The sequence below is a fragment of the Pieris napi genome, chromosome 12, assembly GCF_905475465.1.
Source record: "Pieris napi chromosome 12, ilPieNapi1.2, whole genome shotgun sequence".
NCBI classification, from domain to species: Eukaryota; Metazoa; Arthropoda; class Insecta; order Lepidoptera; family Pieridae; genus Pieris; species Pieris napi.
In genome coordinates, this window is record NC_062245.1 from 11,363,911 (window position 1) to 11,378,701 (window position 14,791).

The 14,791-nt window shown below is 34.0% G+C and overlaps 2 protein-coding genes across 2 annotated transcripts in view; both read right to left on the reverse strand.

Moving 5' to 3' along the window:
- Window positions 1-1,850: 1,850 nt before the first annotated feature.
- Window positions 1,851-14,791, reverse strand: part of LOC125054287 (adenosine receptor A2b) — a 48,559-nt gene continuing 35,618 nt past the window's right edge. Inside the window, exons 2-3 of the mRNA XM_047656057.1 lie at window positions 7,751-7,962; window positions 1,851-2,687 (exon numbers count right to left, since the gene is read on the reverse strand). Coding sequence (XP_047512013.1) covers window positions 2,007-2,687; window positions 7,751-7,962 — 893 coding nt within the window. The 3' untranslated portion in view covers window positions 1,851-2,006. The remainder of the gene's footprint in view (window positions 2,688-7,750; window positions 7,963-14,791) is intronic.
- Window positions 12,260-13,931, reverse strand: LOC125054288. Its single transcript, XM_047656059.1, has one exon. It carries the CDS (start codon window positions 13,789-13,791, stop codon window positions 12,568-12,570), a length of 1,224 nt encoding a protein of 407 aa, XP_047512015.1. The 5' UTR covers window positions 13,792-13,931; the 3' UTR covers window positions 12,260-12,567.

Sequence of the window (14,791 nt, forward strand, 5' to 3'; positions counted from 1 at the left end):
AAGGCCCCAGTAATACGTTGGAGATTGACAATTCGTTTGACATTGACAAGCCCTTCGGTGAATTCGGTCCAAAGAAGAAGCTGGTCTGGGTTAATTCTTTAACTATATTTATTTCTTTTGTTAGACAAAATAAATTGATTGTACCTACTTTATGTAGTTGATATGAAAAGATCGCTCAATTCTCAGGCATAAGATGTCAGAAATATCCGCTAAACCGACTTAAATTAATCTCTAAATCTCAATGAAAATGTCTTCTAATAATAATAGAAACAGATAAGCAGGTTAAAAATATTATATGTAAAATATATGTTGGCAATTAAAAATTTATTCAGGTTTGTCCGTCAAATTATTTTCATGCGGTGTGTCATTACAGGGGCTAGGTGTTGGTATAAAAACTGTGATCAACTATAATAACCTGCAATTTAGTACAAAAAGAACGTATGACTTTTTAATATATAATACATATTGCGCATGTTTATTAAGGAAAGTTTTATTATTATTAATATTAGGATAATGTAAATAATGATTAAGATCCAAGCTTGTGTTTGCAAAAAACAGATTAAATTTTTAGTTTTTTTTTTCTTTATCTTCAGATGCCACTTTATTTGTAAAGATTGGTTAGCAACTTGAATTGCTGGGTATCTTGCGCTAGTCTAAACAGTTCCTCGGCGGATGTGATGCCGGTTCATTCCAACAGAAACAAGTCGTATCGATGATGATGCAAAACGTGTCAAGATATGCAACTTTTCGTAGGTATTTTAACAGTTTGCCACTTTCGTGCTACAAGGAGAATCAAAAATTTTCAAGCTGGCAAGTGTAAGTATGATCTATAAAGTTGAGTTCATAGCGTTTAAGGTAAAGAGGAAGTGCATTCAATTTAAAATCACAGTTGTAATCATAATAATTATAAATACACAATTCTTAATTTATATTAGCGCCATCTATGAGAGTTAACTTGAACTACGGCATCTGCCATGTTTAACAGTACAACGATGAGACTACAGATAGCGCCACAAGTAAAGAGAAAGTAGGAATGCGAATCATTTGTCAAGGCCTTAGACAATACGAATTACGACTTACGAATTCATTAGTCGTCAAGGAGACTACCGTAAAATTTCTAATTATGGCGCTTATTTAAAAATTTTAAGGCATATAGTTAATACAAAACTATCCATTATCTAGTCACATGACTTGCAAGGACTTTACATCCGATGTGACTATTATTGACTTATTTTATCATTTCATTATTAACAATGTATTTATTTAGTCATAAGTTGTTATAGGTATATTGATAACCATTGCTATATTTGTTTGTTTTGTGATAATTTATACGGTCCTGCACTGAATTCTCTTAACCTGCCTACCGCATCATAATAAGTCTTATAAGAAATCCGAGAGAAAATCGAACTGCATTCTTACTCAGTGTATCCCATGGCCAATTGCGGTGTCGAGTTCTACCGCGCAATACGAAGGCTCAGCGCATTTTGAGAGAATTACATTGAAATCGCATACAAAACACGCGTTTGGTATCACTAGATATTTAAAGTTACAGAACTACTAGTGCTTACTTTAATTCTTTAGAATTGTAATAATTATCTACCATTAGTATTAATTTATTGAAAGACTTGGTTAAAGAGAAGTCGTATCAAGTTTGGTTGAAATATAGCAACAAAGTAGGCAATACAAAAGACTATGAAATATTTTGAATTCATTTTTAACATTTTTGTTATTCGACATAAAGTATTATCATATTTCATTTTGCTCATTAGTCGTTTGTGGTTTCCATTAAGAACCAAGTTTCCAATTAATCACCTTACCACCAAATTAAAAAATACAGTAATTTGCTCACATCCATTTATTAACCAAGCAATTGACTCCTTTCCGAAGCAACGACATCATTCAAAACATTTAAAAAATATATCTCAATAAATATGATATTTACAAATGTCACTAAATTAATTAAAGCTTTATTCTGTATGAAATGCCGAGTCTCGGCGAATCTCGTGTCAACTTCTGTCCGAACTAACACTTCGCACTCTCCGAATAAAATCCTCTACCTTCCGACAGGGCCTTTGACACTCCTGATTTGATTCAATCAAAAAAGGTCCCATATGGTTGTCCAGTCCCTCCGCCCTTCGACCACGAGTTCGACTCAAGAAAGGCTCCAAATCCGGGTTTGTAGATACTGGATTACCTGCTATCCTTTTCTTTTCTTCCAACGCTAATCTTTCGGCCTCCTTCTGACGCAACCAGACTGGAGAGTTCACATACACCCTCGGTCTCTCTCTCAAGGCGTTACACCTTTCCAGGGCTGGACGTCGTACCGGTATTGGGGGTCGATATGCAGCTGGTATAGGTACTCCTCTACCAATAATGGTACAAAGGAGACCCTTTAAAGCTGCTCGGAAATCCTTCAAATGATATGCGTATAGGAGAGGGTTGATTGCAGAGTTTAGATGCGAGAATATAATGCAAAAGTATGTAATAGGATTTGGTATATCGAGCTCGGGCATGAATGCTTTGATAGCGTTCATAGTGTATAGAGGTATCCAGCAGACAATGAAGAAGAAAACTATAATGGCAAGATTCTGTGTCGCCTTCACTTCTCGTTTTTGGGCAGCACCAAGCACACGTAGCATTGTTCCGGCACGTCCCTGTCCGCCTTCTACAGTTACCACGGCGCTCATCTGAAAAGAAGAAAAGACAATATAAATAAGTTTTACGTTAATTTTTAATGAGTTAAAGGTGGTGGTGGTCAACCCTTTACTGTTCTTGTCCACTAGTGCATTAGTGGGACATATGCAACGTGTAATTGAGTACGCTGAAAATCTCGAAGTTTATTCAAATTAAACTGAATACAACGTGACGACTTTAACTAATAGGGCCCCATCAAAAGAATTTGCCACAGGCCCCAGATGGTATAGTTACGCCACTGGTAAGCGCAGCGCATGAGGCAAAAAGAGCCGGAAAGACTTGGGGCGAGGTGAAAAACAAGGCTCAAGACCGAACGTGATGGACCCACTGTGGACGCCCTCTGCCCCATCTAGGGGTTATAGGATATTAAGTCAAAAAAAGTAAGTGTTGATTAGCAGGGCAGCTTCTGGGCATGGCTCTAGGTTAAGAGTAGAACGCTACTGAGCCAACACGTTTAATTTCTACGTTTAATTTTTTTGTTAATACAAAAAAATTAAACGTAGAAATTCTCATTATTTTCTTTAAAGAACATTTTTACCTAAAGAAATCATTGGCTGTGAAATATACAAAAGCAAGTGTTTAGTAATATTGTTTCTGTTTTTCCTTATCGCAGTAGGTATATATTTTCCGCTTGAAACCTTACAAGAACAAGATAAAGGTAACGAATTTATTTCTTATTTAGCCTTTTGTTTCCTATCACAGATTCATGTTATTATTATCTTATGTTGAGGATAACACTACTTCTTATATTTGTTCTACAATAATCTTATAAATCATGTTTGCAAAATTTCATTTCTAGTACTTTGCGGTTTAATATTTGTCACGAGATTGACATTTGATATTTATCACCCACTAAGCATAGATAATTTTAAATTATCCTTGAAGTAACCGTATATGCATTATTAGAACTGATGTTAAGTGATACCGCCACCCATGAACACTCGCACTGCCAGAAGCCTCACAAGCGCGCTGCTGGCCTTTTAAGAATTGGTACGCTCTTTTCTTGAAGGACCCTAAGCCGAATTGGTTCTGAAATTATTCAGTGGACAGCTGGTTCAACATAGAGGAGCGCGCGGCAGACATTGCCTTAAGAAACGCTCACTTGTGGAACGACGGACGTCAAGGTAATACGGATGGTATTGTGTATTCTGCCTTGACGCCCGATGATGAAACTCAGCTGCAGGTATTAGTGCGAACAACTCCTCTGAACACTCTACACAGTTAAGATGCAGAGAGATCCCACATCATTATAAAGATGAATGTTGTTTTTCAAAAGTCTTCATATAAGTCGTCATGATATCATTTTTCACTAAAAGCATTGATCTGTCTCTTTTCATCAAACCGTAATAATAATTTGATAGAACGAGACGTATTATTGTTCCTTATACAAAGGTGTTCGTATGCGTAATATTAAACTTTAAGGAATGAACATAACATTAATGTTACCATATTACACATTTAAATCCCTTAACTACGTCACTAAAGAATGTGAACAGAAACATCACGCCCATTTCGCTGATAATTAATTTTAATAGTTGTGTCTTAAAGTCTGTGACAACTAATTCCCGTAGGTTTTATAAATCTAAGTGCTAATATTATCTGTACTGTTGTACATAAACGCTGACGTCACAAGGGAATATATACAGTATTGAGAAACCCTTTCACACAATTACGCAGAAACAAAAAAAGTTGTTTTTTATTTGACATAATACTCTAATTTAAATTGTGTGCTATATAATAACTTTTATTGTTTTTTAATTATTTTTTTTTTCATTTGAATATAATAAATAGTACATAGTATTAATTATTTATTATTATATACATATTTAATAAATAAATATAGTAGTTTGATTTAAACACTTTCGCACGCATTCGCTGACGTCACAAGAGAAAGTATTGCGAAACACCTTCACACAAATTACACAGGAACCGTGTTTTTTATTTAACATATTCTAATTTAAATTGTGCGCTATTTTTTTAACGAACTTTTTTGTTTTTTAATTACTTTTTTGTTTTGTAATTACTTTTTGGTATTTCAATAGGTTTTTACTTATGAATGTGTATTTTTTAAATTTATTATTATTAAATAAGTACATAGTTTATAAAAAATATCGTAGTTTGGTGTAAACAGAAAACTGTTAGCAGAACGTTGAACAAATTTATTTACTAATGATAACATCTTCGTCTTCACGCAACACAACAAAATAAAATTTGTGGGCCCAATGTACATTATAAGTTATAACCAAGCCATTGATAAAACATTGATACAAAAAAGTGTAGATAATGATCAAGTATTTGATATTAATTATTATTTTATATGTATTTAAAATATCAGTGTTAAATTATTTTAACTTAACAACAAAATTTGAAATACACGTAGACATATCTTCTTAAACTTTCAGATTTTTGAGTGTCAAAGACAATATACTGACATAAAATAAGACTTCGAGATGTTTTTTAACTAATCACGTTGAATCGCGCAAAAAGCTGTCTCAAAAATAGAAATATCTGCGCATACTCTCCACGTTTTTCATACGAAGATATTTTTAACCGATTCAAATATCCTCGATAGACTATTACGCAAATGTTTTTATCTCTTATCTGTATCTAACGACGAATTAATATCTTACACACAAAATAATCTTTATAAGGCCTTCATGCTTTTGTATATGACAAACAAAACATATATATGATAAACAAATCAATACTAAATATTATATTTCTTCTCAAAGGCCCGGTTTTTAAACTTGTCTTTCACAAAAACTCCCGTTGCAAACAGGAAAATAAGCTTTCACCTCTTGATATATGTATTCGTTATTTTATGATCGATACAAGAAATGTACTTTTTGTGCATTTTGTAGTCGCCTTTATAAAGGACGCAAACCAAACGCAACTCAAACATATTATATAAGATATATATGTTTGAGTTGCGTCTGGGTTTTTTGGTGGATATTTGATTGAGCTCGTGAGGTCAACCATGCGTCATCAGACTGAGCCAGTTATCATTTAAAATGTTCAGAAATTTTGATGATATGTTTGAAAACCTTTTTGTATGGTACTAGGATGCCCCCTGGGATTGATATTTCATACATATATAAATCGGAGTACTTGGCTGAGAGCTTGTTTTCTAGATCATTCTAGAAAACAATGCAATAGACGAAGAAATGAATATTCTACGTTAATGTATCGCAAACAAAAAAATATAAATAAGTATTATTTATTTATTTTATTTAACCTTATTTCCTATCATAACAGTAACTAGATAAACTTAAAATTTAATACACCATACCTTTTAGGTACTTATGCAATAAAGTGTGTAGACACATTTTTGTCCTTAAATAACAAAATATGGTAAGTTAGTTCGAATTGGCTCGACCATTATTGGTAATATGACATCTCTAACAAAAATAACAAGTAAAACAACCTTCCTTTTTAAGATTTCTTATTAACAGAGACGCTGTTTTAAGATGTAATGGATCATTGATAACGTCATGTTGACATAACCCGAGTTAGAAAATCATATCATGAGCTATGCCTTATCTCAATTTATTTACCGAATAACATTACGCCAATTTTTTTAAACAAAATCATGAGTCGTACTTTATTACGAAAATAAAAATGTTTAAGGAGCAGAATTCTTCAGATAACCTCTAGCCATGTTTGTACACGTATAAAATCTTATTGTATATTAGTTCACAAATCTCACTTTCAAGAGTAGAGAAAACTATCAGGATTCCGGAGCTGACGATGTCCCTTACATGAGGAGAAAGGAAAACTATTTTCGGTAATATAGAAAGAATTACATGAAATGTTTTGATTCAAAAGCTTACCACAGCAAGCTTATTTAGAGATGATCACAAAATTGCTGTCTGCCGATTTCCGAACCAATATTAGGAAGAGTGTTTCCTAGGCAACGCATAGGCATAGACAGCGGTATCACTCAACTGAATCCCTGTTCTATAAAAAAAAATATCATTTATTTATTTATTTTATTTATTTATTTAATAACAGCACAATGGCCAAACTTAGACTAAAAAACAATAAACAATACAATAAAATACAATTAAGATTTACAACACAGGGTAGCATTACCCCCTTATCCCCTCCAGGTACACTCTGAAAGCACAGTATACCTCCCCCATAAGCTTCCCAAACAGGTCGCTCTCCGGTGAAGAGTCGAGAAACCCATTAAGCAGTGAGAGTAGCCGGGGAATGGGCGCTTGTTGTCGCTGGACAGTGCGAGCCGAACACACAGCGAAAAGGTTATGTTTCCGGCAGCGGTAATATTTGTCCGGGACGTATAGCCTCATGATCTCTCCCAGCAAGTATGCGCTTTCCGTTTCATTCTTAATTACACTCAAACCAAACCTGACCACCGAAAAATCCCTACGAAGCTCTAATGAATTATACCCTAACACCCCCATCAAGAACTTTGTAGGGTAGAGGTAAGGAAAGAAATTGTATCTTCTTTTATACAGATTTCTCAGGAACTTCTTTTGAACTCGATCAATCATATCCCCATAATACCTTTCATAAGGGGACCATATGACGCAGCTGGTTTCGAGAATTGGCCTTACTAATGATGAATATAGCACCCTAGTGGCAGTGTCCGTCAGACCAACCGAATTTCGCAGGACAAACCCTAATCTCATATAAGTCTATACGTCCAACTAGCAGAATCGGCCAAGCGTTGCTGTGGCTAAGATTTTTGCTATATTACATATTAGTAAACTATTCAAGGGAAACAGTAGGAGAACACCAGTCATGGGGACCACCATGCTTTTTGGTGGTTATGCTATTAAATTGTAGCTTATGTGAAAGGTTGGTACTTTCAACACAGCGCCATCTGTTAGAATTGTGGCTATCAAATAATAAACGAATATATTGCAATAAAAGAATATTCCGGGTTTACATTGAGATGTAAGATATCCTATCTTTTAAGTTAGATCAAACTACACACGGTGTGCAAATTTGATTGATATCGGTTCGGTAGTTTAGGAGTCCATAGCGGACAAACAACGTGACACGTAATTTATATATATTAAGATAATCTTACCTGTTTGACCACAACTCTATATATATGGGTATAGAAAGCCGCCAACAAAACGCTAGGTGTCACTATCGTAGCGAAGTACAGGAACAGCAGGTAATTGTAGTCCATCACTTCTACGAAGTAGCAGCCTGGTGATGGCCCTACTGCTGCATGCCACCCCAGTAATGGCAGGAAGCCTACTAAACCGCCAGCCACCCAGCATACTGATATGATACCTGGAAAATACCAAAGATTTTGAGAAATATAACATTTTTTTAACGCTACGCATTAATTTATGAGATTAAATAAAAACGTAACTATTATACATTTTGTAGTGACTGATTGTCCATATTCGCTGATTCACACTTACATATGTACGCTATCATATAGGGGTGTTATATTAATGATAACCTTGTTTATACCATTACAGCAACTTAAAATATTTCCTACAAAAATACGTGCGCTGCAAGCCTTCTGCTTAGCCTCAGATCTCTGTGTTGTGATCATTTTCTCATAATAGACAAATAGGTGATCACTCTACTTCTACGTCAAAAGCGTCGAGTCATCAGCGGGTGCCTGACACCCGTTGACTTTTTGAGTCTAAGACAGTGTTTCCCAAGGCATTGTTAAGGGCTATTCGAAAATTTATTCAAATTATTTGCTATTAGAATTTTAATTTTTTCATTACATGTTTTACTTACTGTGTATCGTTAACAAGTTCCTTGTAATTTCTTCGTAAAGACGAAAAATATGATAAGCATCATTTGTTTCTTTAATTTAACGATATATATTTTTAATTAAAAGGGACATAAGAATTTTAGTAAGGCTAAGGTGGGGCATTTTTATTCACCGTACGTGCAAGTATTAAATATGTACATAAATAGACAGAAAGTCCATTAGCCGGGAATCAAATCCACAACCTCAGCGCTAAAGGCCGATTTACATTATCTTAGTGTTTAGGAGAGTGCTTTAGTACAACTTGAAAGGCAAGTTCTTTAGCGAAGCGTTTACTAAAGCAAGTAGCGTTTACATGTTTCAACTAAAGTACTATCCTAAAGCACTCTCCTAAACACTAAGATAATGTAAATCGGCCTTTAGAGTCGCACTAGGCCATCACTGCATATTTACAAGGGGAGTAAAAAACATTATTATGTTAACATTAAGTCACGCTACTTCCCTTCAAGGGTATTGCCCTCAGATTTGTTTCACTGATAATGGTTTTTTTGCCCAACACGTAATCAATTTCTTAGTATAACCAAAGACAATAATTGTCTTTGGTAGAAACAACCACAGTGTAAGACGGTTTTCTAGTGATGTTTTCCTTCACCGTTGCGCTTGGAAATTGTGCACATAGAACAATCTGTTGATTCCCAGAATTGAGTCTCAGCCAAGATATAACATACTTTCGTAAAGATATAGACTTTACTACTAGCAGCGTGTATTGGTATTGCTACTTACATATATAAGTCAATTTAAATTCTAAATATAGCAAGTATTGTATCCCTTCTTCATACAATACAAGGCAAACCCAATATAAACTATTTAAAATTCCTCAGTCTTATACAAACTTGTTACGTAACCCAGTCATGTATCGTCTTCAGATTATAACACAAATTACCAGCAAATAGATATATTTAATGTAACTAAAAAATGTTTAAAAAATTATTAAAAAAACTGGTATCTTTTATTAATAATGGCTTTGTTATTCTTCCTTTATATTTAATATATACATATTATAATGAACAATGAATCTTAGAACTTAGAATTATTATAAATACATGTATTATTTGTATATTTTTTGTATTTTTATAGGTGAAACTGTGCTTTGTGTATGTTTAAATGTGTATTCCGTTTTTGGCTTTTGTGTACAGTGTAATTGTTTGAATATTGTTTAGTAAGTAGCTGTAGGAATACCGTTGAGCAAATAAATAAAATGAATAAATTGTATCGTTTGGATAAATCCAGCGAAATTTATTTCATTTATTGTTTCAGTCTGACCTTTTATTAAAGTTAAATAGCACGACAATTATAAAATGTGAAGTTTACACGCGATCTCTTCGTTACAATTTAATAATACTTAGTTCGTAGTACACATAGGTACAAATGCTAAACAAAATTCCGTTTCTCTATTGATATAAATGAACGATATAACGCAGACGCGCGAGTTTTTTATCGAACATTCTAGTCAGACCAGGCGCTGTTTTTATGTTTGATAATTTTATGTTTAGTATCATTCGCCTATTTAGACGTAACCTCATATAATGCTTGTAATATATACATTGGACATAGATATATATACGTTTTAAGATGTATTTCACAATACATAACTGCAAAAATTAAATTATTATAGATATTTTGAATCCAAATGACAACATTCCAAAGCATATTTCTATTATATGTATAATTCTTAAAATACGCAAATAAAAAAATAAAAGATAGTTTTTAGAAAAGGGGATAAGATGTTATATATTTTAGATAATTTGAATTTCAGAAAACTGTATTTTTATTTAAATCGTGAGAAAAATCATTATAATTAATCGCGTTTGTATCTTAAAAATCTTAATGATCCCGTATAAAAGTTCGGGATGAGAGATTTCATGACAAACCTTGTAAAAATGTCACAAACCATTTCCTTACTTTCTACTTAATAGAAATAAAGTCTAAATAGACCGTAACTGTTCCACCTCATTGTATATTATACATACACTAGCTGACCCGGCTAACTTCGTTCCGCCTTAATAATAATATCGTTGTTACTTTAGTTAAACTTATTTTAGGATTTCATTAAGGTGATAACTTTTTTTGCAAATAGAGAAATGTTTTATTGCTTGCCATTGCAAAAGAAGAATGGCAGTTACACATTAGGCCTCTTCCCTCTATCGCCAATATTGCGATACTGCATGTTAAAGCACTTTCTGCTTTACAACATTTTTTGATGAGGTAACACATGTTTTCGATCAAGATCAAAGCCTGGTTATGCATCTCCTCATTTACCTCAAGTTCGGAATTTCTTGAAGTGACACGAATTCGACGTAAAATGATGCGTAGTTTTGTCAACAAATGTCACCACATGCCGTGTGCATTCGTAAAATTAATTAATTAATTTATTGTTATTCGATAACTTATCCGATATTTTATTACTTATTCTGCTATTCGGAGTGGGGAAAAATCCATCAAAAAAGACATAACTAACATCGGTCCAGCCGATCTCGAGTTATAAGTGTTGTAACAAACACGACTTTCTTTTATATATATAGATTGTAATTATCAATATTTACTTTCTACTACACGATAATACATATATATGAGCTCACATCTACCATGGTATACCATATTTAAATACTATTTTATATTATTAAAAGTGATCATCTGGCTAAAATTATAAATAATAGTTAAACAATTATTTATTTGGATTTAAACTTTAAAAAATACCAGTGTAAAGTAAGTTTTTTTTTCTGCGGTTGTAATCTGCCCTAAGGCTATCAGCGAATCTGTTCTGTGGTGCTGTCATGTGGAGTGGCTTTCCATTGGAAGCATCTACTCATCTGCTGCCTAGAGCTAGCCGCACTTCTAGCTCTAGAATATGGTGACGTTTAATCGTCCCATATACTGTTCACCGTGAGTTCGCAAGCCAGTTCGTTCGGGTGACAGATTAAACGCTGTTTGTATTTAGCTGCCAGTCTGCGGATTTCCTCTTTGATTGTTCTCATTTCAAGTTGTTCGTGAACTTCGTCCCATGGTACACTTTTGAAAGAAGTACCATGAAGTAAGTGTAAAGAAAAATTTAAGCAGACTTTAGCACGCTTTAGTTTCATTGACCCTTTCTTAAAGCAAGTCAGTGATCACGTGCCTGATAACCCAAAACTATGATTGTTTAGCCAAGAATCATATTAAAATTTACTATTGATTTAGTCTAAACTATAAAAACGCGCGTATTTAAGTTGCGTGACATACTTTGTAAATTATCATCACTTAACAGTAATTTCATAGGTGTGACGCCGCCATTAGTACTTTTATTACGCGATCAATACTTCAAAAATTTATTTATATAATACGTAGGGTAGGAATTTTTTATTATTTTTGAATCTGATAAAAAAACAGCAAATTGTTTAAAACGAGTGTTCATTTGCAGTTGAGGGCATTATTTCAAATATATTCTACCTGTTTTATTTCTAGACTAGATCTTTACAAAATCACAATAACAACGATGTTTCCAGCGGAACTGTACCGACTGGGAATTAACCAAAAATTATATTATGAATAGGGAAAACCCCAATATTTCTATATTGATAATTCTATACTAATTATTTTAATATATCATATCATTAATTATACGTCTGATAACACTAAAATTTCAACCAGTCTGATAAAAACACGGTTTATTTTCAAACTGTTTTAATCATGGCAACCTGCATGATAAATTGTATAAATAGCCAGATAAGCCCCTTGAAATAGGTAAGTCGATGTAACGAGCACGCCAATTTTTAATAAGATAAATTAATTTAAATCTACAGATAAGGAATAAAAACAAACTTCGTAACACAAGTTTATTTACACTACAAATACTTTATAAAATATCACATAATAACAATATAACATCTAAAAGTAAGTACTAGAATAAGAGTATAAAACGTCTTTTAATAAAATCGAGGCTGGCTATAATAGTACCATTTATTCAGACTTACAATACAAAAGATCAAAACCATGTAATTTATTACAAATTATGGCCTTAACGTAGGGAAATATAAATTTTCATGTGTTTTTAATTTGATAAATTTGAAAGTGAAAATACATTTAATGGACCTATCGATTAAGAACTAATTACGATTGAATTCATTAAATTAATGAATCACTAGCATACTTAAAATGACTGTGAATATAGTAAAAACCGGTACGGTCCTTGAGGCCGAATTCTTCTTCAGAGATTGGTCTGCATAGGACTGCAAGAGACGGCAGGGCACAGAACGCTTCATGTTTGACGTCGAGCTGTGTCTTATGACGTAACACTGCATCCCAGGTGTCACTTCCACGGGCTTCCCCTTTACGTCTAAAGCGCTGGTTACTGTCGTATTGGTAGTTGTTATTGTCATAACAGATGACGTGTTATTGACTGAGCCATCGCTTGTTGTATTACCTGCGGCGACCTCAGTTACATTATAGGGGACTAATGTTCCATTGGGCAACATTTCATATAACGTTTTTACGTGCACTTGCGGTGCCTGTGACGCAGGTGCATTCACTGTCGTTACATTAGTCGTGGTCGTCGTCACTGTCGTGTTTACGGCGCCATTTTTAGCTTTCGCTTCTTCTTCGAAAATGAAACTTGTTATTAACCGACAGTCGATTTTCGTTTCCTCATAATCGCCATTTTCCTTTTTAATGCCAAACTTACAGATCTCGCCTGGCTGAGGCTTGTAACTTGAACTCGAATGACCCGAATGGCTAAGAGCGTATGCGCCTCCGGCTAGTGTTCCGAGGTTAAGCAATGCTAGACCGGCCAATAATGTACCATATTTACTTCCAGAGTCTTTGTATTGATAGACGTAGGTGGGTGGTGAGCCACGATACACAGGATAGCTCACGGGAGCCCCACCGTGGGCCGGAGTGTACCTGATTTGTTGTGGGGGGCTGTAGTGGTAATGGTTGTGTATATTTGTTGTATGGCCTGCTCCACTGCTAGGTGAATTCCCAGATAATCCTTTTCCTGCGGGATAACCATGGCTTCCTCCGGAAGAAGGATATGTATGACTGCCACCCGATGAGGGGTATTTGTGGCTACCTCCCGATGAAGGATATCCGTGGCTACCTCCCGATGAAGGATATCCTGAACCACCACCGGATAAACCACCGGAAGGATATGAATGGCTGCCCGATGATGGATATCCGTGGCTACCTCCACCAGACAATCCACCCGAAGGATATGAATGGCTGCCTCCACTGCCTGAATGGCCATGAGATTTGGGATAACTGTGACTACCACCGCCAAAAGTTCGTTTTCCTTCTAAAGGATCCGTAACGGACAATATAAGAATAGCACAACATAATGCATAAATATAACGATGCATTTTGACTGTAGCAACTATATAACTGAGATAATTAAACAATTACAAGCAAAACACAAGAAAAACACTGACACTCGCGCGCACTGTATGAATCAACTGAATATATTTTGATTCATGAAGTCAGGCGGCCTCGGGCTCGGGCTAATTATTAAACTTGTTACATGGCAGGTTTGGCAGCTTGACAAATGTCAAAGATTTTTCAACCAATACACATTAAATACACACGCAGCTGCACGGTGCATTGACCAATTACAAACAAGACAATTATATAGTTGCCAGCTATAAAAAAATATAAAATAAAACTAATGAATTTAAATATTAAAGTCATATGATGTTCTAATGATTCAAGTAATTTAATCTTACTTTTTAAACATAACAAACTGTTTTATCTAAACTTATTAAGAATTCATTAAAACACAATCATGTGATTACATTATTTTTATAAAAAACGCCATCTATCATTAATGTTTCGAACTTAAATAATACTGAACAAGAGGTTAAGGTTTGTGTCTGGGTTGATTTTAAAATTGAAAACATGTAAATGTAATATGAATTTCGCTTACGTTTCTTAAATTTAAATAATATATAAGACTTGTGATTTATAATAAAAAATACTTAGAAATTACTATTGAACGTGGCTAAAATCCTAACAACGACGGATAATATAAAACGTCATGTATTATTAATTTATATCAAGCATTACATACCTATATGTATCATAGTGTGGAGAAAAAGGAATTCCTGTTAAAATCCAATACGTTATTGAAATACTTAGCGCTAATTAGTCTCGTGTAAATTAAATGTCAATTCACAATGCGCAGAATAAGTATACTTCGCCTAAACCATTTTATAGGTAACAGAACAAATAAGAATATGAATATTTATGACTGAAGAGGGTTTTGGTATGTTACTTTTTATAACAATAGAAGAAAGTCTTTTTTGTTTTACCCAAGGTAACACAAGTATTTTGGAAAAATTTACTAGATTGGATATTGTTGTTTAT

Bases quoted from the DNA above. Each gene is read 5' to 3' on its own strand.
- LOC125054288 (XM_047656059.1), bottom strand. From the start codon at position 13,791: ATGCATCGTTATATTTATGCATTATGTTGTGCTATTCTTATATTGTCC.